The sequence below is a fragment of the Chanodichthys erythropterus genome, chromosome 11 (genome assembly GCF_024489055.1).
Source record: "Chanodichthys erythropterus isolate Z2021 chromosome 11, ASM2448905v1, whole genome shotgun sequence".
In the NCBI taxonomy this organism is placed as follows: Eukaryota; Metazoa; Chordata; class Actinopteri; order Cypriniformes; family Xenocyprididae; genus Chanodichthys; species Chanodichthys erythropterus.
The window spans coordinates 34,192,738-34,218,944 of record NC_090231.1 but is presented as its reverse complement, the minus strand read 5'-3'; the positions used below and the strand labels follow the sequence as shown (position 1 = coordinate 34,218,944).

Here is a 26,207-nt window from a genome sequence, read left to right as displayed (position 1 = left end):
TGTTGTTTTTTGTAAATATTCACTTTCCCATATGACCACGGAGGAGAATCGGAGGGTCACGTTCAGGACACAGACACGCTGTATTTTTGTATTTATTTCAACAAATGACAACCAAAATCAAACCCATAGAAGCTCGTGAACAGTTTTGAAGTGGCTGTGTGCAAGTTATAATCATTCACAAGCCGAGTGATCATACTCTAATTAAACATAATGTTAATTATTACACTAAAACCAAATACAAAACTCAGCAAAGTATGTGATTATTTTGAGTGAAAGGCAGTGGGTTTATTTAGTGACATTATTACATTTGCTAGTCGTCTTCCCTCACCTTCTCAACCAAGGCGAAAATTGTTTTACCGTCCACTTTTTTTCCACGAACGATATCGTGAGTTCCTATTACAATTCTCGATTCAGCATAAATGACAATGGCGTCATTGTTCACAATCACGACATAAAATCTAAATACTGCTCTAACTTCAATAGTAGAAAGGCAGCGCGATAAACAAACCCAGACTAGAACTGAATACGGCGTGACGGCAGCTTCACATCTGTAGATCTACCTCTTCGATGGCAGGAAAGTCTTTTAATTCAACGGAAAAGTCAGTACTCTTCATAACATAAGGATCGCGTCCAACATATGTTGCGATTTTCTGTTTATACCTTTCTAAACCAGCAAAGAAATGACTTTTCTCCATCTCTTCCATTCTAATTTTCACTGCTTGCCCTCCACCGGAATTTCGCGCGTCACCAGAACCATGTGATTGCAAACAACCTATTGCAGTTTCAGTGCAGCTTCAAATGGCTTTCAACCATACAAGATGAGTAATAAGGGTCTTTCTAGTCTAGGTCTATCTAGCGAAACAATCGGTCATTTTCGGAAAAAATACAGCCGTTTATGCTTTATAAACCTTGAACGTACTTTCCATTTCCACTTTCTTCAAAACGCTTATGCTGAATGTCCAACGCCTTCCCTATTCAACTTACGGGAAAAAAACGAAACTGGCGCCGCGTTCGTTCCGTAAGTTGAATAGGGAAGACGTAGAACATTCAGCGTAAGCGTTATGAAGAATGTGGAAACGGAAAGTACGTTCAAGGCGATATTTTGTTTATAAAGCATAAACAGTTGTATTTTTTTCGAAAATGAACGATCGTTTCGCTAGGTAAGACCCTTATTCCTCGTCTGGTATTGTTACTCATCTGGTATGGTTTAAAGCCCTTTGAAGCTGCACTGAAACTGCAGTTTGGACCTTCAACCTGTTGGTAGCCATTGAAATCCACTATATGGAGCTGGAATGTTTTCCTCAAAAACCTTCATTTCTTTTCGATTGACGAAAGAAAGACATGAACATCTTGGACGACATGGGGGTGAGTACATTTATCAGGAAAAGTGTATTTTAAAGAGTTCAAGGGATAATTTGTTGTTCTCCATTCTGTAGGGACAACAACCAGCAGCGGGTGCCGACCAGGTGGACAGAGCGGCAGCTGCTGGAGCCTCAGCTGGGGGAGCCACGGCTTCTCCGAGCCCAGGAAAACAGCCCTCTACGGGGGAACGCAAACCCAAGAAGGAATCCAAGGACAAAGACAAATGCATCTTGTTGTAACAGCAGTGGACTACATGGAAACGCGAAACGGGCAGCAATTAAATTCCAGTGGCTCTGCAATGCATCTCCCAGCGTGAGGCGGAGAGAGAACGAGCAACGGAGATGAAGCGTGACGGACTTGCCATTCTCAAGCCACTTGTGCCTGACTTTAACCCTCAGTGTTCTGAAGATGCAGACAAGCAGAGAGGGGTGTCACTACAAGGACTATCACTACATCGTTCGTAGAGCTGGCCAAATGTTCTCAGCAGGAAAACCACTGCAGTGCACTATATTTGTGTGGGGTCACCAGGGAGGGTGGATTTTTATTAATTTTTTTTTTTTTTTTTTTATTAAAACAAGGTAATGTACACATAGCACTAGGCAAAAAAAATCCCCCTCCCAAAACAAAAAAACACACCACTTTTTTCATTATACAAAGCTTTTTTTTTTTGTGGATTTCCGTTATTGTTGTTGTTTATAAGCTATTTTATACCGGTTTACCCGTATATATATGCATATGTAGATTTGTTGTATTTGTCAGTTTCTGTTGTTTGATTGAAGGACATCAGATGTTTTAATGAAAGGCCATTCACATGAGCAGGTAGCAAGCCAACAGGTCGCTTGGCAAAGGTGATGTCTCACGACATGATGTAGGCCACCTTAGTTCTTGCCTGGCAGTCAGATGCCAAATTTAACATGTTGATATTGTAGGAGTCACCTCCATTTTAGAGAGCGTAATCCTGAAGAAACGGATGCATTTAAAAAAGTTTTCCTTATTAAGCAGTTGAAATTCCATTTGGTGTGTCTACGAAAGAATGATTTTGCCAATAGGACATTTTCTGTTAATATCGGTGAACAACTGACACTGCGGTTAATGTACATAGCTTTAAAATATCAAGATCACTAGATTATATATAAGATTACATGGCCAATTTTTTGCTTCACCCCACCCCTTTTACATTTCAGCCAAAAGTCTGGTTCATATTTGCCTTAAAAAAATGAAGTATATGAGTAGGATCCTTGTCCTGGCATTGTTGAATGATCAACATTATTGCCCAGAAACCGAAAGGTTAAGGAAATCTTGTGTTTTATCTTAATGGTTTGTGTTTTCCTCCAGTTTAGTGGTCGAACAATATCGCTTTTACAGTGGGCCGATACTGAAATCTGGAGAGCAGGTTGGCCGACTCCTGATAGAAATAACAAGAGGAGATTTAACACCTCTGTTAATCGGCAGACACTGTTATCACCCAATGCCGAAAAATGGCCCAACATTGGCCAAATAATCAAGCCGACCGATATATCGGGCAGTCGCTAACTACAGCTATAATTCATGTACATTGTACATACTCATATATGCTATATGGATGTAAGGTAGGAAAAGATTACTCGAGCCCATCCTGTTCCAGTGCTGCCTCCTGAGAGACAAGGTCTTTTCTCTCCAAACATTCCAGCTATATGCCTTGAGCTGAGCATTGCGCTGAGCCTCAGACTCAGAGAAACGCTAACGTTGGGCTATTTTCCCTGTTGTCCTGCTCTCGCAGTGTACGAATGAACAACTCCTGCATGTATACGAGCTTGTGATGGTGTAGTCGTAGAACAGACAGTTTTTCAGTGGTTACATGGGAGCACTAGTAGAATCTGTTTATGCTGGTCATGGGCTGGAGCTGTTACTTTGACGTTTGGTCCCTCAGCGGCCAATACTCTCTGTATATAAAAAGCCTTACACTATTTGCAGTATCTTTTATACCGACACAAATGGGTGCAAGACAAGACTGAGACAATCTCTAGACCTTACCATAAGACAGAAAACCGCACAGGCCTTCACAGAAGGAACATATCCATGAGTGTCTTGCAAACAGTTTGACATGTTTTAGATGTAGATTCAAATGTCCCCTATGTTGAGGTCCGTTCACACCGAGAACGATACTATAAAGATTAAAATAAGGATAACTAGATAAGCACGAAGACTTATTAGCGTCCACGCCAACGGATGATAACTTATGTCGTCTGCCGCTTTAAATTAAATGCACGAGCTCTTTGGATTCTGATTCGCTGTTAATGTTTCTGTTGTTGTTTCGTTTCTCCATTCATCAGCTGGAAAACAAAATCGTTCTGAAAGCGATTCCAACAATATGTCGTTCCTTTGGTGTCGTTATAGCTGTAGTGTGGAGTTCCTTATTCTCATAGAAGTAGAGCGCTTATTAAAACTGTATCGTTATAGTTATCTTCCTTGGTTTGAATGGCCCTTTAAACCTTATAGCATTTCAACCTGAGGAATTGGGCTTTTAAGACAAACCATGGCTATTTTTGAAGTTGTTGTTGTTATCTGAGGTGAATTAGCTGGCATACTAATATTGCGTTTAGCCAGAGAGTGCACAACACAAGCTGCGTTAATCTGTATTTGTCATGTTTTTATTGTTTTCCCAGAAGGTAGCATTCACACTATCATTTCACACTACGAGAACTATAGATTTAAATTCATAAATGTCAATGCGCTCCTGTCACCTCTGTGACTGGTGTCATTTGGAAGGAAGCACAAGCTATAGAGTTGGGAGAGAAACGTCTTGAAGGGTTTGTACTGAGGTTATTGGGGTGAAATGAGATTTTATATATCTGTAACTGGTAAATCATCCATTTTAGCCAAACTTGGGTGAACAAACTTGGTTTTATCATTATTATAAGCTGACGCTCACTTCTGATTCAGTTCATTGGTGAAAGAGTCGAATACTTACTCAACTGCTGTTATACTTGCAGATGGACATTCCAGGGTGCTTTTGATCAGTGGCATGTCTGATAAAAGAGTGATTTAAGGACAACGTGCAACAGACTTCTCCAGCACATATAATATGTACCCACTGTGCATTAGCTTATGTCGTTTGTATCGATTGCTAATAACTTTATTCTTCTGTAATGTGCTTCAGCTTTAACCATTTGCTTCTAAAATGATCTTGCTAATTGCAGATGTGTGAAATGTCACAAGAATTTACATGTTAGTGGGATAAATACTCAAATGTCATATTTATAGAGGGGGGGGAGTGGTGGAGTTTGTGGGTGCACGCTCTATTAATTGAGAAAGCCCATTTCAAAGAGAAAATAGATGGAAAATGGCTTGAAAATGTCTAGCTAAATCTTTGACCCCCAAATAATATCAGTAAATAATCCAAGGCCTTGTCTGCTTAGTTGGCCATTGGTTTGCAGCACCCATTGAAGCTCCGTTATAGGTCATAGACCATTTTAGTTATTTATGCACTGTTACATTGAATGCACTAGATGAGAAATATACCTCTTTTTATACACAATTAGAATGACCAGATTTTGTCTGGTTACAGCTGAACCTGTTTCATAACACCCAATAAATACCATGTTTTGCAATAAGGCTTATATTTATGGAACTATATTAAGAACTGAACACAAGGAACTTTCTAATGGTTACGTTTCATCCTAAATGCTGCCATTTAGATTTTTTCTTTTGCCCGTTTCCAGATATAAAGGGTTTGCAAGACTTCCCATGAATATAATTTGATGTTTCATATCTTAGTGCCATCAACGGATATGGAAAACAATTTGCAATTGAAGAGAGGGCTTTTGATTAGAGTTGATAAAGGGCATTACCGAGGGTAATTCAAACTAATGACACTGAAATGCCAAACATTACATGTTTTCTGCTAATGAAAGGAACTGGGAAGGTTTCTCTTGAAATTTCAATTCAAGTTCGTAATGGAAATGCAGTCGTGATGCATGTTTAACAGCTGAATACAACATGTACTCCTAAATCATTTTAAGGAACAGTCAAATTACAATTTCTATTTTATATCCTTTATACGTGTATATTTACACAAGATTTTAACTTAGCAAAAAGAAAAAGGACAAAAAAAAAAACAAAAAAAAATCAGGATATAATAAGGGTCAACCTTTCTATTGTGTGTAAGGTTCATTAATGACCAAAAACATTTATGTAGCCCAACAGTGTCAAAAAGTAGATGGACATTTTTTCTGTAACAAATGCCTTAGATGAGGGACAATACATCTGATTAAAGGAAATCTGGTCAGTGAGTCTGTGTGATTCTTCTGATTGTCATTCACAGTCTACAACTTCAAATTTGCTAGTTTTTCTTCCAACTGTGGCTGCACTTACAGACGCAAACTACACAGAGACCATCATAATCCACATAATTTAATATGAACTTGTAGAATCATCATTAACCCAAAAAAAAAAAAAAAAAAGGATCACATTGAAATGTTAACGGAATTACAGATGTGTCCAGTGATACACACAGTAGTCTGCCCAAAGCATATGAGAAAATCTGGAACAGGATTACCTAAGATTATCTAAACAAACACTGGTTAAGAAATAAGCTGTACAGTTGCACCAACACTATGTCAGGAAAACATGTATGTGCACAAAGGTTGTTTACAGGTCACCGGAGTACAGTTTGGGAAACAAAAACCTACATGTAAAGCCTTTTACAAAGAACAAAATCAAAGTGGATCTTTACAATAATCTCACGGCTATAAGTTCAGCCAATTAAAAACATCAGTTCAAATTTTTTTTAAAAAAGGAAACAAAAAAAAAAAAAGTATTTATATTTTTTTGCTGCGAAGAGTCCAATGCTAGAACCTTCCTTTAAAGGGCTTGAATCCTCCGCTGCCACCAGCCATAGGAACATTAGTGATCTGCACAATTCTGTTTATACCAGTTGAGGAATGACTGCAGAAAGACACAATCAGTATGCATGCAAAGTCAACATTCAAGTTAAAAATGTCTTCACCTGTTGAGTTAAAAATAAGGTGGACAGATCTGGTACAAATAAAGGAACATAACAGATTGAAATGTGCACTCTAGATCAAAACAAACCTGGAGTGTGGTGCCATCATGCCAGGCCGACTGTCCCCCATTCGACGGTTATCTGTGAATCCTCCGCTTTGTGAGCCTGCTGCCCCGTGCCAGTCTTTCCTGGGGCCCTGATCGCGTCCATGCCGCTCCACCACCACCTGCCTGCCACTGCCAAAGTGCTGCTGTGGTAAGATGGAGGTTATTTAGTCTTAGATTTGCAGACCTGCAGCAAAAGGAATGTGTCAGAGGTATGTTAAGTACTTCACCTGCTCTCCCATAACCACAGGTCTGCCTCCATCTCGGCTGTTGAAGCTGCTTCTGCCACGGCTGGCTGCGGACACCCCTCTCATTGCAGGTCCGGGACCTTCTCTCCCAGGACGTTCTGGACGCATTCGCACGGCTCTGTAATAGTCAGCAGCAATCACCGTTTACCAGCAGCTCAATGAAAACCAAGCCTGAAATATCAGTCTATGATAGTGTTTGTTCAAAACAGTCAAAAACTGATTTAATGAGCTAGTGAGTTAAGTTGTGAATTCAAGACTGATTTGAGAGGGGCTTTTTTTAAGTGAAAAGACCTGTGGCCTCATTTATTTGCGTTGAATGATCCTAAATGTCGTCCTTATGCACAAAAGATTTTAAATCGATGTTGGAATATTTACTGGTATTCAAGCGCAAAGTTTGGGATTTTTTCATGTTTATGCCTTTATAAATATCAGTTTGTTCCTCATTTTTGACAAGATGAAAATCATGATTTTTATGCCATCAAAGTGACAAAAAGCTTTTTTTTTTTTAATGTAGGGGCAAAATGATGATTATTTTCTGACATTGTGTGCATCATTTATAGCGATTTCTGTATTTGATGACAATGCGTTTTTAAAACTAACAGTAATAATTGTCTTAAGTTGGACGTAAATGGAGGACACTGATTTCATGTCATTTCCATTATAAAATGGTAAAAATGATTAAAAAAAACAAACAATTGCAAGAGGCAAATATTTCCCCTTAATAAAAAGATAATAAATTGTAACACTGCTGTAAGAGTAAATTCTATTCACATTGATGGAACAAAGCAGAAGTTCAAGAACTGCTAATGTAATCAATTGACATGAAAAATCATTAAATCAGTGCTTCCCAAACTGTGGGCCGCGGCCCCCCGGTGGGCCGTAGCGGTATTGCAGGGGGGCCGTTGATAGGCTAAATCAAGATATTAAAATAATTTAAAAAATTAAAATATTCTAATTGTTCTGAAATGTGATTTCTTCCCTCCTTATTACACAAACATAAAACATATAAAAACATTATTTTTTCACATTATAGCGAGGTGAGATACATTACCTATTTTCAAACTGACGTCAGTTGCTTAGCAGGAATTCACAGTTGGTCAATTCAATAATGCCATGGTGGAGCAGAGGATGACAAAAACCCAGTAACAGACCTAACTGCACTTCAAGTAAATGTAAAACTAGTAAGTAGCTACAGCGAGGAGTACATGTATCCTGTATGAACCTGAAAAGTTCATTTGCAAAAACCGATAAACGCCATTTTAAAATAAATAAATAAATAAATAACTGACTGCTGTGCGTGTGCATTATTCTCCACATAGACTATAGCACGTTCTGAACTCAAAATCCGTTTTGTCAAAAAGCCGGTATTTTAGTCAAAGCTGACTAAAAGTGATCGAGGATTTATAATTTCGACTCCTGCAAGTCCTTGTACACCTTACACGACTTTTACATGCTGAACCCTTGTTTGTCCTTTTGCGTTTGTGTATGTGTGTGCGTGCGCGTGTATGCAAAAGTGCGTGGATGCGTGTGTGTATGTGTGCCGATGTTAGCGTGTTTGTGTGCACATGTGTTTGAGTGCGTTTTAAATTACTTGGTTTTGTTTAACTCTGAAACATGAAATGTGGAGTTGCTTTTGCCAAAAAACGACTGTTGGAGTTATCTGCTTTTGCTAAAACTTTTATTTATTTATTTATTTTTTATTTATTTATTTATTTACATACTTTTAATTTTGTATGTTACCTGTATTTTTTGGAGTTATTACCGAATCAAAACAACCCAACTGCAGTTTGATTGATAAAAAACATGATTTGTGAGAATTCATAAAAACGGAGTTATCTGTTTTTGCAAATGAACTCTTCAAATATATTTGTAAAGAATGTTTACGTCATCTTTCACAGGAATATAAAAATATTATATTTTATGGTAGTTTCTTACAAACTGAAAAAGAAATTCTTACAAACTGGTTAATAAATGTTGATAATTTGTGCAAAGAGACTTTATGAAATATATAATATACAAATATACAAATATATATTTATTATATTATATTATATTATATTATATTATATTATATTATATTTATTATATTATATACTACTGATCTATATATTAGTTTATAATGGGCGCGGCGGGGTCGTGGAGCTTTTGCTATGTTTTTGGGGGGGCCTTACCACTCTGAAGTTTGGGAAGCTCTGCATTAGATTTTTTTGAACAGATACAGAATAAGAATCAAATTTCGATTCACAACCCTAGTGAAGAGGGAGCACAAACAGAAGCTCATCTGTACCTGACATCTCCTTGTTTCGTATTCATTCCCCCATCAGTCTTCCAGCCAGCGTGGCTGCCATCTCTTGGGGTGCGGGAGTGAGCAATGGCAGGAGGTGGTGCTCTGCCTCCAGCTGTTCGATCAGGCATGGACACCTGCCTGCGCTCATCACGGTCACGGATCTCTCGACGATCGCTGTCTCGCAGCTCTGTGCGAGGTGGAGGTGGTGGCTCTGCTCTCCGCACGGTTTCGAAGTCTTTAGGATAGCGGTCAAACCCAGATCCTTCACGCCGGGGAGCAGGACGACTTTTCTTTGAATCAGGTTCATTGTCGAAGCGGTTGCGTCTGGAAAAAAAAAAAAAAAAAGGGGTTAAATGGTTGCTGTTCATTCACAACTTCTGGGCAAAATCAATTTCTTCTCCTTCCTGTCCACCTGTGTTTTAAGAATTGCATTCTTGTTCATGAATACCTACCTATCAAAGTTGTTGGACTGCCCGGCTGATGTCTGTGGGTATCGGTTCCGGTCTCTGGGATTGAAATCATTAAAACGGTTCTGTTGTCGGCTGTTGTAGTCTCCACCTTGACTGATCCGGCCTTCTGGCTGAGTTTGCATCTTTTTACCACTATTCCAGTACGGGTCTTCCCTCCTGCACATACAGAAAAAAAAAAAACTTAACCATTCTGAACCCCAGAGGTCACTAAACCCCAAGAATAAATATCTAACAGTATTGTTCGCATACCTCTGGTCAACATCCCGTCCCCTCTTTAAGTTGTTTCGTTTCTCCTGCTCGTAACGCAACTGCTCCTGTTGCCGTCTCAACTCCTCCCGTTCACGAGCCAAACGCTCTGCTTCCTTGCGTCGCTCCTGCACACAGACATTTTTAGCACGTCAACATTAAGTCAGAAGCAAAATCCCAGCTTTGAGTTTCGACGGGCAGGTATATCGTGGTTGTACCTGCTCTATACGGATCCGCTCCCGTTCCAGTCTCTCTCTCTCCATGCGCTCGCGTTCGAGTTTCTGTCTTTCCACCTCCAGTCTTTGGCGCTCTCTCATTAGGTTCTCCCTTTCCTCACGCTCACGCATAATACGGATGCGCTCCCTCTCCCGGCGCTCTCGCTCTGCTACCTCACGCCGTCTGGACAGCACACCAAAACACCATTAAAGACCGCAGCTCAAGCACTTTGGCGTTTTGTGTGTGAATGTAAAAGAACGTTAACCTACCTGCGCAGTTCCATAGCCCTGCGAACGCGCTCCATCCTGACCATGCGCTCACGCATACGTTGTTCCTTCATCTTCTCAAATGGCAGGATGTCTTTGTTTCCGCCTTTGTTAAGCATTGGGCGCCCTTTCTTCATCATCTCCATCTGCAAGCATGTTACCAAAAAAAACAGTTTAGACTAAATACTAGAGAGATTGTTTATAGTCTTACTAATTCAGACTGTGTTTATGGTTGGTTGTGCCTTGTGACTCAGAATGAAGAGTTAACCAACCTCCTCAGGTGGTATAAACCATCTGGGACGTCGGTTCATTATGTTGGGTGGACCAGGCTGCAAATAAATACACAATCAGATAACTTGTCCTTCATAAAAACCTCTTTTCATGATAATACAGTTCATACTGAGGATGTCTGCAGTACCTTCTCAAACCTTCCACCCCTTCTGAAAGGAGGTCGAGATTTATTGAAGTTTTGCTCTCTTGCTTGGTCGATAACCATCATATTACCTGGACTCTTTCCTGTGGATAGGAAGGGATACAGATATTAAAAACAACTATAAAAAGTCTTCCTAAATTCTTAATTTCAAATTAAGTGGATATAACCAAACCGCAACATACGTCCATGTTTCTTGTCATCTTTCTTTGCTGCATCGGCTCCTGAATTGGAAGATGCTGCATCAGATTTGTTGCTTTTGGGGTCCTGTTTTTTTGCATCTTTGCTGTCCTTTTCAGAGGGTTTGTCTGATTTCTTCTCCTCCTTCTTAGATGAAACTGGAGTCCTTTTAAAAAAAGGAAGGAAAATATAACCAGTGCAACAAAATGCTCCTCCTCTTAAAAGAATGGAAAGCTTAAAAAAACTCTTACTTGCTGGAGGTTTTTGCTCCAGTTGGAGTGCGCTTTTCTCCAGAAATTTTACTGGAACTTGTCTTGTCTTCTCCCTCTTTCTTTGAGAAGTCCTTTTTGAACGGGTCAGTTTTCACCTGTGAGGATGATACCACGAGATCAGAGATCAAGTATGAAATACTGCTTGCTTTCACAAAAGCAAAAACTAATGATGATGTCTGACTGTAGCTCTTAAGTAAGTTGAGTATCCCACTCTTATAGTACAGTGGCGAAGTTCTTACCCTGTCCACAGATATCTGTTGTCCATGGAGTTCTGTGCGGTCCAGGTGAGAGATGCACCTGGCCACTTCTGCACTGGACGACATGGTAACTAGTCCATAACATTTGGCTCCCGGGCTACGAGCATTGGTGACCACTTTGGCACTAAAAACCTATTTTAAAAAACAAAACAAACAAAAAAAACAACATTATAAATTTGAAAAATTAAGTCAACATTACAAACACACTATAATTAAAAGCTGGTGCTAATGCATAACATACAAAGAGCTGGTACCTTTCCATATTTGCCAAAGAGGTTCTTGAGATCAGCTGCTTTGGTATTGGATGACAGGCCGCTCACCCACAGATTGCGAGTAGAGCTGGTACTGCTGCTGCCACTGCCTGAAGACAGAGAACAAGCTTTAGAAGACACACCACTACTACTTTAATGACAATTTGAGCATCGGAGCAAATTAACTTTCCAAAATGATCAAACTTCTAATTGTATCATGCAGATTTCTGCTATTCCTCAAAAATGGTATAATACTGATGTTTCACCATATAGACCAACTGCTGTATACATACATAAAATATAAGTGAAATTCCAAAATGCAAACCCATTAAAGAAATAAAGTCATACCTTTTTCATCTTTCGTTGTCTTTCCATCTCTGTCCTTTGAAGAGCTAAAATGTGAATATTATGAGAGCGACAAGAAGAGAGAAATACTTCAATGAGTACCAGAGCATGAGAGATGATTGTGGGCACCGAGGTACATCTCCAAATAAACAACAAAGGTTATACAAATGTTTGGTGCATTACAGAAAAAGGAAAAGAACAAAAAATCCCCATAGGCAAGGCTTGCACTCGGACAAAACTCCAATAAGGCTTCTTTCTCTTGCTTTTCCACAGGAGCAAGGAGGGTCAAGTTTTCTGCCAATTTATTCCCTTGACCAATGACATCCTCAGGAGGGTGTTCAACTTCAGAGAGAATGACTTCACTGGACTGACAAACCCCTCTGACATCACTGGAACTACTGCACATTTTTTTTAACCCATAAGTAGGGACTGGAAAAGCAAGTGCTGGAAATGTGTGCGTAACAGACGTGTTTTCAGCTCCTCGTTTAACTCCAATTACCAAACTCGAAAAAATGGCAAACCAAACCAAAAGAGCAAACCAAAGGCAGGGATTAGGTACAATGAACAACTCGTTATGAAAAAATTCTTGCTGCTACCCACAATGCTGAGTTCTTATTGAGCTGGAACTTGGTAGTAGTATCTTAAAGAACTGACATAGAAAGACAAACCTCTTTGCTTGACCTGTCGCCCCAGTTGAAGAGGGGCCTTTCTTCCCAGAATCCTTTTCCTTGTCTCCCATTTCTCCTTTCTTCAAGGCCTCTCTGCTGTCTTTCTTGGCGGCGTCAGACTTCAGCCCGTCATCCCTCTTACCATCCTTGTGGCCATCTATCGCTTCAGTCAATGAGTCTGTCTCCTGCCCCATCTCAGCAGTGGCCTCAGGCTCTTCACAGCTCTTGTCTGCCTCAGAATCTGGAAGTTTCACATGTTTACCTGTTTCCAGGAGGTCGTCGCCATCCACATCCAGTGTGATGGCATCTTCGGCCTGGATGGTGACAGATATATTGTCATCCTCAACTTCTTTTACGGGTTCAGGAGCAGGTTCGCTCTCCATGGCCTCCATCGCTGGGACTTCAGGTTCAGCTTCTCTCTCGGCCTCAATCTCCGCATCAGGATCGGGCTCAGGTTCCACATCTGCCTCAGCCTCAAGATCAGGCTCCACTCCAGCCTCAGCCTCAGGCTCTGCAAGGCCATCTTCACAGAAGGTTTTAGATATGTCACGAGTAGCATCATCAGTATCAGTTACATCTGAGGGATTTAACAAGCATAAAACATGGCAAAAAACACATTGTTTAACATTCACATCTCTGTGCTACGTGACCTAGAAAGTACAACAAAGAGCAAGTTTAGTGTTAGTGGTCATCGTGGGTGAGGAAACCACAGGTATACATAAAAACACATTCCTTAGAGAGAACAACGAAGAGGCTGAACAATCTTCTCGCTACGATGAATATCAGCGCCAATGACAATCTATGTTGGTCCACATTTTGAAGGTTCCACAACTGGGTGACATTGACACACTTCTCTGCTTTACAGACATGCATTCAGTCTGAGTGAAACTGCATATCTATACCATAGAGCAAGTCCTCCTGCCAGATGTCACTGGGCTTCTGGTGGTCACATCGAGGGTCTTCTTTCAAATGTTTCCGCGGACTGTCCATCTCGGTTTACAGCTGATGGAGGCGAATCAAAAACAGGGTGGCAAATCTTCTCTGATCCGTTGCAGAAATCTGGCCTTGTTCACAGCATTCTGTCCAGTAACACGGCTAAAAATGGATGTCCACTGAGCTGCGTCCAGTCTTAAATGAGTTCAAAGCACAAGCAGTGATGTTGATGTCCACTTAAGCCATGTCGGCTACACTGCAGTCAGAAAGAAGTGTCAAGACTTTGGCGAACGAGGTTAACATATCATGTTCTGACCAGTCAAAGGCATGCAGCCTGTTGCCGTCTCCATTTCAGGAGGTAGTCCAGACTCAACAGAAAGAAAGAGGTAGCCTGCTGAACCTTTGGTGGTGTTCTGAACAGAGGAAATTCTCTTTGATCGAGTGGGTGAAAGGCTTCCTCTTGCTGATGAAATGTGGTGGGCAGGGTAATGTGCTCTTGAACAAATTAGATGATGAGATTAGGAGTATCACTGATGTTAACACAAATGGTGAAGCGTTATCTGTCCTTTGATGCAGCGCATGGTCCGGATGAAGGGTTTTAATGTCTGTGAATTGTTGCAAGACCCACGGCTAGAACGTTGAGATTGAAAAAAGGCAAAAGAAAAAGGAAGCAAGAGAAGTCCGACCTTCTGAAACCTGAAAAACAAATGTTACATCTCCACCCTAATGAGTGACCAGACATACCTTTTTCGGATTCCTCTTCCTCGGTCTCCTGAAAATGAAACAAGAAATTACATAAGAATTCACGAAGGTTCTCGTGTCTCAGCAGCTTGTTAAAAAAAACTCCATCTCTGCCTATGCCGTGAGTTTGGATTGCATATAATGTCTGTGAATGTTTCTCGAGATTGGTAATGGAAATCATTTATAAACCAACAGCAACACAGGAGAATACATCAGTATGTTTCTAAATATGCAAATTGTGGTAGCATTTCTATGGTAAAGAAATAGCCAACTATTAAAGATTAGATGGATATTTGAATTAAATGTTGTTTGGCCAATATTAAACAAGGATTTGATCAGGCTGTAAAAACAACAGGCTGCTGGCACCCTCTGCATGCATTTGTTCTAAAAATTAATGTACACAAACTTTTGTATTTTAACAGTGCTGTTCACTGTTCACACTTTATTATTAAATCACACTTTATTACTTGCTTTTGACACTTCATTTGAACCATTCATTTCATTTGAATTGTTGTTACAAAAGTTATTTTTTTAAAGCCTAATAAATGTAGCTTTCAGTTATACTGTAATGTTGAATGTCTATAATTAATGTTTAAAAATAATCAATTTCATAGAGACATCAGTACCAGTATTAGTATCAGTGATACTGGCCTTCATTCATAAAAAGATGCTATTAAACAAATATTTAAAATGTACGGTCTTTAGGTTGTTTCTACATTAATTTGGAGAGTAACTGAATTACAATATAAAAATATTAATTTTTTGATCACAATTAAATAGTTTTTTTTTATATCATTTTTTTATATGATGCTCTCTGCAGGCATTTGTTATAATACATAATGCAAATGAGTTGATTGTTTATATTATAGCGTTTCCCATTTCTTGATTTATTTGTGGCGCCAGCACCCGCCATTTTTAAAGAGCTTGTACACAGCCTATAAATTTACTCAACAAACTAACTAACTCTACAAACATGAAAAACAATGATAGGACCTCTCATCCTTATGCTAAGGAGAAAATCCAAGCAAAACATGATTATGTATTTCCGCTAAGCTAGCGACATCAACCACACAGCAAAAGCTAATACTTTTCATATACTACTGTCTACTTACTTTGACAGTTCTATCTAATACTTACTTACTACTTACTTTAACAGTTCTATCTCTATCGTATTAGATAGGACTGAGATGAGAGGATCTGTCTGAACTGTTCTCAGCACCGTCAAAAAAAAAAAGTAACAACAAGCGCAGTTTGTGTCACTTCAGGCCCTAGGGGAACATTAGTTCCTGGGGAACCACACTGGTGACTAGTAGTATCTAAGTTCCAAGAACAACCCAATGCAAAAGCCCCTATTATTATACCATGCCATATGTTTACGTTTTATTATTATTTAAAGAAAAAAAAAAAAAAAAAAACAATGTATAGTTGACATTTGAGGTTAAATGCTATAGAAAAACAAAAAAATTCAGCTTGCTTTTTATTTTTATACAAAAATACGGCATGCAGTTGCTTCAAACAATGGTATAAAGCTATTCAATACATAATTCAATGAAATTGTGATCTCATAATTAATAATCGCAATTAAAATTTCATGGGAATAAATGACAATTATGATTTTTGTCATAATCATGCAGCCCTAACCGCCACAAATAGATTTCAGTGCTTCTCATTCATTAACTAGACTGTGGCGGCCCGAAAATATATTTAAACTTCTCATAATAAGGTGTCTGAATGATGTCACATCCTATCACATGATATTGCCCGCATGACTTGATCCAAAATGATCCCTTTATATTGGTTACTCCGAATGACATCAATGACAAACATGTCATGTTTTGCTGTCAAACAAACTTAAATCGAAAGTGCAATAAGGCTTGTGTCTTTATCAAATTGCCAAAGACTGTCTGTTTGCGATTACAGAATTTCACTAGATTTGTGATAAGACATGTTTGTAAACTTGTTTTCTGACAAAATAAAAGCTTGACTGCAGTTTCCAAAATAAATGTGCACGTGTTTATCTCTTTCAAGTATCGATATTAGGACAAAACTAATTATGAAAGTTATTTCAGTGCATCTGCTTTACAATATATTGCTATTACGGTCATGAGAATAATATAACTATTATTATTATGTAGTGTAATGTAGCCTAAGACACTATATCACAACTAAAATAGGTTTGAGTTCACTTTAAAGTTCAGGTACAAGTCAATGCACAGACTTTTTACCTTGTTCAATTTGCACACTGAATATGGGTTGGAGCTTTTAATTTTGAACTCTCAAAGTGCACCAGATTGAGAACTTTAACTTTGAAATGTACAAAATTGCCATGCCACCGAACCCCACTAAAGGGGTAGAGGTCCACCCACCACAGTTTCACAAAATCCTGTAGGAAACACTATATTATATATATTATCTATTTTACCAGTGTTGTCCTATAAAACCATATGATTACTTGTTTTTGATACTTTATTTAAAAAAATATATTATTACCTCAATGTTATTATATATGTATTTTAAGTCATTTTAAAGGCTATTGTTTGCTTAGGTCTATTTTTATTGCCACAAAAAATATCTGATTACTCGTCAAATATAATTGACCGATTACTTGATTTACCAAAATAGTCGTTAGTCGATACACAATATTACTGTCTATCGGCACAAACCTAGTTCATAAACATTCAAGTATAAAGACTATGAATTTATCAAACTGTGAATTAAAAGCTTATTACACATGCAACAATTTTTAAGCCTATAAAGAATTATATCAGCCTAATGCAATATTTTTTATAGATTATTAATGTTTTCATAAAACGGTAGCCAAAATTTGTACAAATATATGAATCATTTATTAGTTTCAACACTTGCTCTTTTGTACCTTAGATAAAGATTCCTCTTCCATGGTGGTGTCAGCATCCAGGTCTGTCTTCTTTCCTGAGGATGTGCAATAAAGCAATTTGGTCAACTTATGAAAAACAGACGTTGTGAATTAAAGGAGTTTAGTTGAGAGAGTGAAGATTTACCTTTAGATTTGCCGTGTTTTCTTGTGGGTGTGTCAGCTGACACGGTAAGCTCAATGTTGTCTGGGTCACCACCTTCATCTTCTATAGCCTGCACACAAAAATGCATATGCATGCATAAGGTTTAAACAGCAAAATACATTTTCTGCCTAAATAAATTTGGGCTGCACTGCACTCAACTAAAAGTAAAAACGACCAGTGCTATGCTATTTTGCATCTCACAAGCCTTACTATCATGCAAAATAAATATTTATGTATATTGTTACACACACAGTTGTTACATTTAACACTTCAACTGTAAATTAATTCACACAAAAACTGTAGAGAGAGTAAATTGGTTTAAAATTGAAGAAACTGAGCGCGTGTAGCTTCATTCGCTAACAGAATTTAGCCAGCTTAACAAATCCTTATATTACAGATTCGTTTCTGAAAATGCAAATTAAACTTTTCGCCAAAATTTGGTGTCCAAATATGGGCATTACATTTGTGTTTTTAGTAAACGCATTACAAACGCCGGGAATACAATCGTGTTTTGTTATATATAAAAAACGGCTATGCTAACTCATTAGCCATCAAGCTAGCTCTCGATCGTTTACCTATACGTCATCGTGATTTGCCCTTTTAAATTAAAATTACCTGCTTCAGTCTTGCGATTAGTGTATTTTTTACTCCGGTAATATCCAAATTTCTTCTTTTGAGTTCTGATTTTAAGTCTACCACACGTAAATCTGTAATCTTCTTAGTCTCCGCTGAAATGGCCCCCGACGCCATTTTACCGTGTAACTGGATCTGTGTGTGTGCGCGCGCTCGACAGCGACACACTCAAACTAACGCTCCACTGCACGAGCACCACAAGACATCCTATTCATGATAATAAAAATACAAGGAGACATTGATCGAGATTAATTGCGTCTTTTACGATTTTAATTATTTTAGTTACGTTGACGTGTCCCTTAACCAAAAACAAAGTAATTAGGCCTACTTAAAAGGTACAATGCAAAAATGATTTCTTAGTATTTTTGTCTTGTTTTTCACTACAACTATATAATAATTCTTAATACATTTATTTGGGAAGGAAAACGAGCTTCTAGTGGCGTGCAGTGATGTTCTGAAATGAGGAGGCAAAGTCCTCACAGTTTTTAATGTGTTTATATATAATATTGCTCCACATTATTAACCCCTTCAGACCTGAATTATGTTCCACTGAGCAAAAAAATTGTATCCACTTGATATTTGCTCATCTTTAATGCATAAATGAGTCTAAAAAAAAAGATTTGTGCAAACTCATTTTTTTATTAGATTTTTTTCATGTCCACTACAATGGACATCAGGGCTCAAGCAACAAAAAATTGTCATATTTTAACCATTCAGTTCTTATGAGCTAGAGTTCAAACACAATATGTGAACCATAGCATTGAATATTTTGAAAAGAACACATACTGTAACAAAGAGCAATGCAATACAAATGTAGAGAAAATGTAAGATGATAAGATGAATTCTCAAAAAACTTGTTTTATTATTTTTGTTGTTTGCAGTGGGTGAATGGCAATATGTGTGTATAATGTTTGTGTGTGTTTGTTGGTGTGTTGTGTGTACTTGCTGTTTTTGATGCATATATGATTGTGTGCATATAGCATCAGGGCATCAGCGTGTGTGTGCGCGCGCATGTGTGCACGTGTGTGTGTGTGTGTGATTTTGTGTGTGTTTGTTTGTGTGTGTGTGTTGCAGTGTGTGCACTCATTTCACATTTGCTATGCTGTTTTTCACTAAAACTAATAGAAAAAACTGAATGACAGCTTGTGATCACAACATAGAAGACAAAAGTTTTGCAAAATCAGAAGAAAAAAAAAAAAGAAAAAAATTTTTTTGATTAAGACCCAATGTCCATTGTGATGGACATCAAACTTCAAAAAAATCCTGTGTTCTTCAGCTCTGAAAGATTTTCAAATTAACTTTGAATATTATCACTTGATAGTATAAAGATTATAATAGGTGCAAGTTGATGATGCCATGAACGTAGATCTTCATGTAAAAGATAAAAAAGGAGCTGCTCCTCCTCCTCCTGTCTAGTTGGTTAGTAATGCCTGTCTTTGGTGATGCCTGAAGCCCAATCAGATTAAGTTCTGGGTCATTCTTTAATTGTGATTGGTGGATCAGGGACTAATCAGTGACCAGGCAGTACTTATATTATAAAAACATAAAATCTTATTGGTCTAAACCAAAATCCATGTGATGTCCATTTCCAATGGACGCCAGGTCTGAAGGGGTTAAGCAAGTCACAGTTCTGATGTAATATGGGGAGGGAGGAAGATAAAAAAAGCTTGAAATGGTGCATTATTCCCTAGCTGGAGCCCAATCATCACCGCCACGTCGCAGTCTTGTTAGAACTAGGTAGCCACTCACCAACCATCCAGAAATCCATCCATCTGCACCATCCATTGCAATACAGCAGTCATCAGTGAATAAAACTATTTATAAATGAGTCCTCGTGTATTTCTAAACCCAGTGCAAACGTTCATTATGAGCTTTGGTTAGGGGAGGCATAAATGCAACTGCATGCACAACTGCCAGCCTGCCTGTAGGCCTATGAGGAATTTATTTTGGTGACAGAAGCTTCCACAGCACAAACAGAATGACAGTGACAAGACACAAATAATAATAAAAAGAATAAAAAATAGAATAAGTAAATAGGAAATAGCAATATATATATATATATTGTATATTGTTATTTCCTATTTATTTTCCTATATATGAACACAATAAAGCCTACAAAAATATGACAATATACGGTTTAAGTAGGCTATGTGTACAAATGCAAGGAAATGTAAATAAGAAGTACGATGTGTTAAATAAGTGTCGAAATAGTTATGTGTATTGCACGTTTATTGCCAAGTGAGGGCATTTCATGAGATGGATTGCCTGCCCTGAGGGAAAAATGTTCTTATGCCTGGCTGTTCTCAGCTTCAAATACATGGCTTTTTTATGGCTGCCCTTTTAATACAAATAATTTCTTTGACAGAAACGTTCCTTAAAGGGATAGTTCACCCAAAAATGAAAATTCTGTCATCATTTACTCACCTTCAAGTTGTTCCAAACCTGTATGAATTTCTTTCTTTTGCTGAACACAAAAGAAAATATTTTGAAGAATGTTGGTAACCAAATAGTTGACTTAGCTACATAGGTAAATCATCTTGTTTTCCTTCACGACATTGACATCTTTCTCACTTATAATTATGGCGAGTAAACATATCTTCGTTTAAGAATGTACTAGAATTGTAGTAGAAAACAACAAAAATACAAAATAACATGTATATTTCCCCCTTTTATATAGTACTTTATTTGTGCTTTTGTGTTGGGGGAACTACCTATATCACTTTATCCAAATCTGATGTTATTAAAGCATTTCCATCAATATTGCAAGATAAAAATGAGCATAATATACATTTTCTTGTCTAGTACTAAGGGTACATTTTTCAACAAGGTTTATAAGGAAAATATTATTCAAATTTAAAATCAATACTCAAGTTTAAAATCCCAATTTGTATTTTTTTAATATATATATATATATATATATTAGTGACACTATCAATATGTTTGGAGGCGTGTAGTACACACAGTCTACATAACTGCTGTAAATAAGAGAATCTGAAACAATTTTGCACAGTATACAAGACATTTGGAAGGAGGTAATGACAATTGTGCATAATACCAACTTTACTGCTTTATTAACAACAGCATTGATGGCAACTATAGTCCCCATGGTTCAATTCTTCAAGGGTGTCGTGTCAGGTTCAAGGAGGCACAAAAATGGACACATAAAAGAGTTACCTAACTTTATTAATTTCATTATTTTAAAACTAATATAAATCCCATGGAATATCATCCTGGGGCCATTAAGTCTATGAATGCATGGACACCTGCCATTAAGTACTGCATTCCAACACTCCATTCAAAATTATTACAGTTTTTTCCTTAAAATTCGGCAATCAGAGTGGAAATACACGGCCTCAGCACACTCTCATTCTCACAGCACTCCTGTCTTTTGTCTCTCATGTGCAAGTATATGCAAGTTAGCAAGTTGAGATTAATATTAGTGTTAGGATTTCACAGCAGCAAAAAAAAAAAAAAAAAAGAAAAAAAGGAAAGGAAAAAAGAAAAAGGAAAAACAGTTTGCTGCACAGTTGCAGAACAAATGCATGTTAATGATAATATCTGAGAAGAAATAATCGGCTAACAAGAGTCACTTTCTAGGTCGTTGAGAGAAATAAATGAAGCAGGCTAGGAGACCCTGTTGATATAATAAATAATCCGTTTCCCAGCACTTCACACTTGCGGTGGCTGTTTCTTCAGGCCTGTAATCCTCACAGAACCAAGTCAACAACATATCGAGCTTGTCTGAGAAATGACACTTTCTCCATTGCCCAATCAAAAATCCAATTTCATTATACTATAAAAAAACAACAACAATCAGAATACAGAGAGGTGACATTCATTTTTTTCTTTCGCTTCTCTTTGAAAATACATTAGGTGAAGTGCGTTACATGTGACGTCAGATTGAGGTGCTGAGAGGGGACTGATGGAACACAACCGTGTGAATGGCGGTGAAGTGTGCAGTTGGTTCTCATCATGGCTGGAGCTGAATTCATTTCAAATCCATCAGTTCAGGATGTAATGCATATAAATGTAAAATTAAATGTACAAGGAGCATTTGTTAAACCAACTTCCTGAATTCCGTTAGCACTGTTAATGAGCTGAAGGAAAATGGAATGGACTCCAGCCCAGGTTCCCGTGTTGAGAGTGAATTGGCGTGAGGGTGAACACTATTACAGCAGCTGATCTCTTAACCATGATCTTGTTTCCTAATTAAGGAATGTCTTGATTCACTTAAAAAAAATCTATTTCAGATAGATCACATTGTCTAAAACATAAAACTAATCAACATACTGATCATAAAATTGAGTCCTGCAATGTTTTAAAATGGAGGTTGACATTCTATTCCAGTAAAGCAAGGCATCAGGTACGTAAAAATGCTTCTTTACTAGAGCAGCAATCCTCGCCTGCAAGTTCTCAGACCTTATGAGGCCTATTTCATTATATGTGCAAAGAAATGCATTGCAAGGAACCATGCAAAAATAAAATACAATGACACTTATGAAAACAAAAGCTACATAAACCCTTTATAAATACAATACAATTCAAAACCCTTGATGAAGATGTCTTCTTTTTTTTTTCTAGCTGTACTGGTACTACATGATAGCTGGCACGCTAGGCTTGATGCTTTTTTATGGATTGTTGTTTTTCTTTTTTTCCCCATAGTTGCGCAGTTATTTCATGCCATCTTTGGTTGAATGCGTTACTGACAAAAATGAAAAGGAAAACAACAAATAAATGTCCAACAAAAGGGTTGCAAGAAAAATAGCATCAACTCTCTGAAGATAACTGAGCTTCGATGTCCACTCTGCAGATGGGGCATTTCTTGTTAGTGAGGAGCCATTGGTCTACACACAGTTGATGGAAGAGGTGCATACATGGAAGGCGCCTGCAAAAAAACAAAATGCAATCAGACGCCTTTAATATTTAACATTCTATACAATATAATCAGGCGTCAATATTAGCTAAAAGGTAAAAAAATAAAAAAAAAATAAATGATTGACCACAATAATAAAGAACCAACACATAGCAATTCACATGTTCCAACTACAGAGGGCAGCAGAGATAAAATAATATATAATATATAGAGAGAAAGTATTCAAGACTGCCTATTGGATCTAAATTTTAAACTAAATTTAAAAGGAACATTGGGTCCCAAATGTATAAAGAATGAAAAAAATTATAAAATAGATAAAATGTGTTTGTTTATAATTTATCATATTGTGTAATATATATATATATATATGGGTCATTGACGAATGAGGTTTTTTAAAAGTAAAAAAAACCTAATGGAGATATAATTAATTTTGAAGTTTTATTAAGTGTTAACAATGAGATTATGTGGTTTTTATAATCAATTAACACTGCTTTTGGTTATTTTTTACAAGATGGACAAAATTTGCCACCAAAAGAGTCATTCGGTTTAACCAAAATTTCAGTTTTACCGAATGACACTTTTAGTTATGCTGAATGATGATATTTTCAAACAATGCTAATAGGCTGATATCTAGCAAGCTAGCAAAAGGACAATCAAACATTTTATATTTAGTACAAGTTTTTAAAATAATTACCATTTTCCATGTTTTATAGCGGTTGTACCGAATGACCCGATGTTTCAGGACATGCGTATGAGCAAGTGAAAACATCAGTTTTCATTTAGTTAAGAGAGAGTTAGTTACTTCGCTTCACAACCATGTGATCCTTTGCAGGTGTCTGAATGATGTCACATCCTATCACATGATATTGTCCGCATGACTTGATCCAAAATGGTCCCTTTATATTGGTTACTCCGAATGACGTCAATGAATTCATTTTTCCAGACATTCTTTCTCATAACAAAGCAATGACTTCTACAAATAATTTTAATGTCACATCATTGACCTACATACACATATAATATATATACACACACACATATACATATATACATATACATATACATATATATATATATATATATATATATATATATATATATATATATATAGTTATTTTTATCTCTACAACTGTTTAGAAAAAAGCAAGAAACATGTGAAGCATACTATAATCTGAAAATCCAGTGTTTTTTTTACCTGACATCCTCCCCTTCCTCCAGTATAGATAGACAGATGGTGCATTTCTCTTCTGTATCTTCCTCTGCCCCCTCCTCTTCCTCTTGCTTACCATGCAGCTTTCTCTGTGCATGAGAAAAAAAGCATAACAGCCATTATAAGTAGTATCACTGCACCCCAATTCTCATGAACTGGTGAGCAACACTAGCACACATATTAGCTCTTTCTGTGTCTTCTTTCCCCCAAAATATATACAAGCAGTTCATATGAATGTTTTTAATTGGTATCTTTTAATATTAAGTGCTGCAGTTGATTATTGCGATACAAAACAAAATAACCACAAAGAGCAGCATAACATGTTATATATAAACATATAGCAACAGTCTTTTTTGTGTGCTGATCATAAACAACACGTCAAGCAAAAACAAAACCTAAATTTCAATGCACATATATATTTTTTTAAATAAATACAGACACACATCTGTTGTCAATGTGCTCCTCAACTAGATTGACTAGGCCATTTTTGACTATGACTACTTCCTGCCCCCGTTAACATCTACACAATATGTGAGCTAAAACATGTTTCCCCAAACTATTTGTTCACATTTTTTCTCACCGAGTTTGAGGTTGAGTGCATATTTTTCCCAACAGATGCCCATGCTTCAGGTGCTAACTGTTCCTCAGTGTCTCTCTCCACCACCTTCTGTATTAGGGCGGCAGGGTTTTAGATTACTGTTATTCAGAAATGTAATGCATTCTGTCATCTGCATGGAACCTTTTCCTACATATCAGTGACATTTCAAATGTCTACACTATGCAGCTTTTGGCAATAAAAGGACTGGGTGAGGATTTGTGATATTATGGCTCCTGGTTAAGTTTTTTTTTGTGTGTGTCTAACAGGAAGCCCCTATATTATATCCTCAGAGTCTTTTTGCAGACTGTCTGTCCATTATCACCAAACAGGACGTTATTTTGACCACCTCACGTAAAATACTAATGTTTGTAAGTGGAAGTGTTCTCACCTTTTTGTATTTGTGTGGGTAGGTGCACCTCTCTATGGTTCCCTGAGAGGCTCCTCGGTTCACAGTCCCCAGTCGCTCTTCTAAATGCAGCAGATCCTGTTAAAACACACTACTTGTTACATTACTGCTTTTAAAAGGGTCACATCATGAGGAATTCTTGATCACAGAGAGGTTAAAACAACAGAACATCTACGCATTTAGCAGATGCTTTTATCCAAATCGACTAACAAAAGAGCAACAAAAAAAAAATTATCAAAGAGCCAACAATATTTGTAATATACAATGCCAAGTTTATTTATGAAGCAAGCTAGAGAAGAGGAGGAACGTAGAAAAGTTTTTTTTGGAGTGGATTGCTCTGTGAATCTGTCAAAATGTAATGGAGGCTGTGCAAAGACGCTATTACGGAAGAATGGAGGAGTTAAAAATGATTCAAACTCTCAGCCTATGAAGGCTGATTCACATGGGGCATTGTCATCAACACCTCTCATTTACTTTGAATAGGTGACATCACGCATTTCTGAAAGGAATTGTGGGTTCTGTTGTGTCGCGTCACTGGTGTTTCTTGCGGCAGAAGTTGCAGAAGTGCCAACACAGATGTCAGCCAATCAGATTGCCTTATGCAAGTACCCTAGTGCGTTCATGCAACACTGGATAATCGAAGAACATCAAAATGGAGGAAAAGCTTATCATTGCGGTGGGTAATCACCCAGTTCTTAGCCTACATGTACGGGGACTCATACCAGAGGGACCGAGCCTGGAAGGAGGTGGCAGAGGCGGTTGATGAATCTGGTGTGTCTTGTGCTTTTATTGTGTGTCCGTGTACTTTGTTTATCATTGAATGACAGCTAGCATAGCATAGCGTGTAAGCAGGAAGTAAAGTGATTGGCTGTTGTCACTATGACGGTTGCGTCAGCACCAAGCTTCAGACACACCCTCAGACAGCCCTCCGTCAAGTGTTGACACCCTGTGTGACTGTGGCGTGAGTGAGCATAGCCAAATAAACACACAGAGCTTTTTACATGCAAAGGAGCGTTTCTTAAAGCTACAGCAGCGACATACACACAATTCTGAAGACCAGTGAGAATGTGAATATGAAATATATGAACTAAATATGAGCACTAAATATATGAACTAAATATGAGCACTACTAGTCATTATAACATTAGTAGTATAGGACTTTAAGAGGGATATATATATAAACTTTATT

General features: G+C 37.7%; 3 protein-coding genes across 8 annotated transcripts in view; 1 reads left to right on the top strand and 2 right to left on the bottom strand.

Annotated features, from left to right (window-relative positions):
• Positions 1 to 5,603, top strand: part of mindy2 (MINDY lysine 48 deubiquitinase 2) — a 33,813-nt gene extending 28,210 nt beyond the window's left edge. Inside the window, exon 9 of the mRNA XM_067399527.1 lies at positions 1,437 to 5,603. Coding sequence (XP_067255628.1) covers positions 1,437 to 1,601 — 165 coding nt within the window. The 3' untranslated portion in view covers positions 1,602 to 5,603. The remainder of the gene's footprint in view (positions 1 to 1,436) is intronic.
• Positions 5,604 to 5,795: 192 nt separating this feature from the next.
• Positions 5,796 to 18,081, bottom strand: sltm (SAFB-like, transcription modulator). Of its 3 annotated transcripts, none has more exons than XM_067399525.1 (20): positions 17,914 to 18,081; positions 17,281 to 17,368; positions 17,136 to 17,191; positions 14,264 to 14,291; positions 12,587 to 13,163; positions 11,922 to 11,965; positions 11,577 to 11,683; positions 11,305 to 11,454; positions 11,045 to 11,160; positions 10,799 to 10,959; positions 10,602 to 10,699; positions 10,456 to 10,512; positions 10,187 to 10,329; positions 9,920 to 10,100; positions 9,705 to 9,829; positions 9,438 to 9,611; positions 8,986 to 9,309; positions 6,681 to 6,816; positions 6,436 to 6,593; positions 5,796 to 6,288 (listed from the first exon to the last, which is right to left on the bottom strand). In XM_067399525.1, exons 1-20 carry the CDS (start codon positions 18,046 to 18,048, stop codon positions 6,192 to 6,194), a joined length of 2,955 nt encoding a protein of 984 aa, XP_067255626.1. In that variant the 5' UTR covers positions 18,049 to 18,081; the 3' UTR covers positions 5,796 to 6,191. The 3 variants fall into 3 exon arrangements, with proteins under 3 accessions (XP_067255626.1, XP_067255625.1, XP_067255627.1); XM_067399524.1 differs by having other exon boundaries at positions 5,797 to 6,288; positions 6,436 to 6,596; XM_067399526.1 differs by having other exon boundaries at positions 5,797 to 6,288; positions 6,436 to 6,596; positions 12,587 to 13,109.
• A 3,298-nt stretch (positions 18,082 to 21,379) lies between these two features.
• Positions 21,380 to 26,207, bottom strand: part of rnf111 (ring finger protein 111) — a 42,592-nt gene continuing 37,764 nt past the window's right edge. For 2 of the 4 annotated variants that reach the window (XM_067399520.1, XM_067399521.1), the window contains exons 12-15: positions 25,001 to 25,096; positions 24,595 to 24,681; positions 24,000 to 24,103; positions 21,380 to 22,816 (exon numbers count right to left, since the gene is read on the bottom strand). In XM_067399520.1, the coding sequence (XP_067255621.1) occupies positions 22,699 to 22,816; positions 24,000 to 24,103; positions 24,595 to 24,681; positions 25,001 to 25,096 (405 nt within the window). In that variant the 3' untranslated portion in view covers positions 21,380 to 22,698. The remainder of the gene's footprint in view (positions 22,817 to 23,999; positions 24,104 to 24,594; positions 24,682 to 25,000; positions 25,097 to 26,207) is intronic. The other 2 variants (XM_067399522.1, XM_067399523.1) reach the window with 1 other exon arrangement.

What these genes read in the sequence shown, in the direction of transcription:
- sltm (XM_067399524.1), bottom strand. Translation starts at nt 18,048, where the DNA reads ATGGCGTCGGGGGCCATTTCAGCGGAGACTAAGAAGATTACAGATTTA. An exon ending in GGAAGAGGAATCCGAAAAAG is followed by an intron (nt 13,164 to 14,263) that starts GTATGTCTGGTC and finishes TAAATCCCTCAG; the next exon opens with ATGTAACTGATACTGATGAT. An exon ending in AGGGCTATGGAACTGCGCAG is followed by an intron (nt 10,101 to 10,186) that starts GTAGGTTAACGT and finishes TGTGCTGTCCAG; the next exon opens with ACGGCGTGAGGTAGCAGAGC.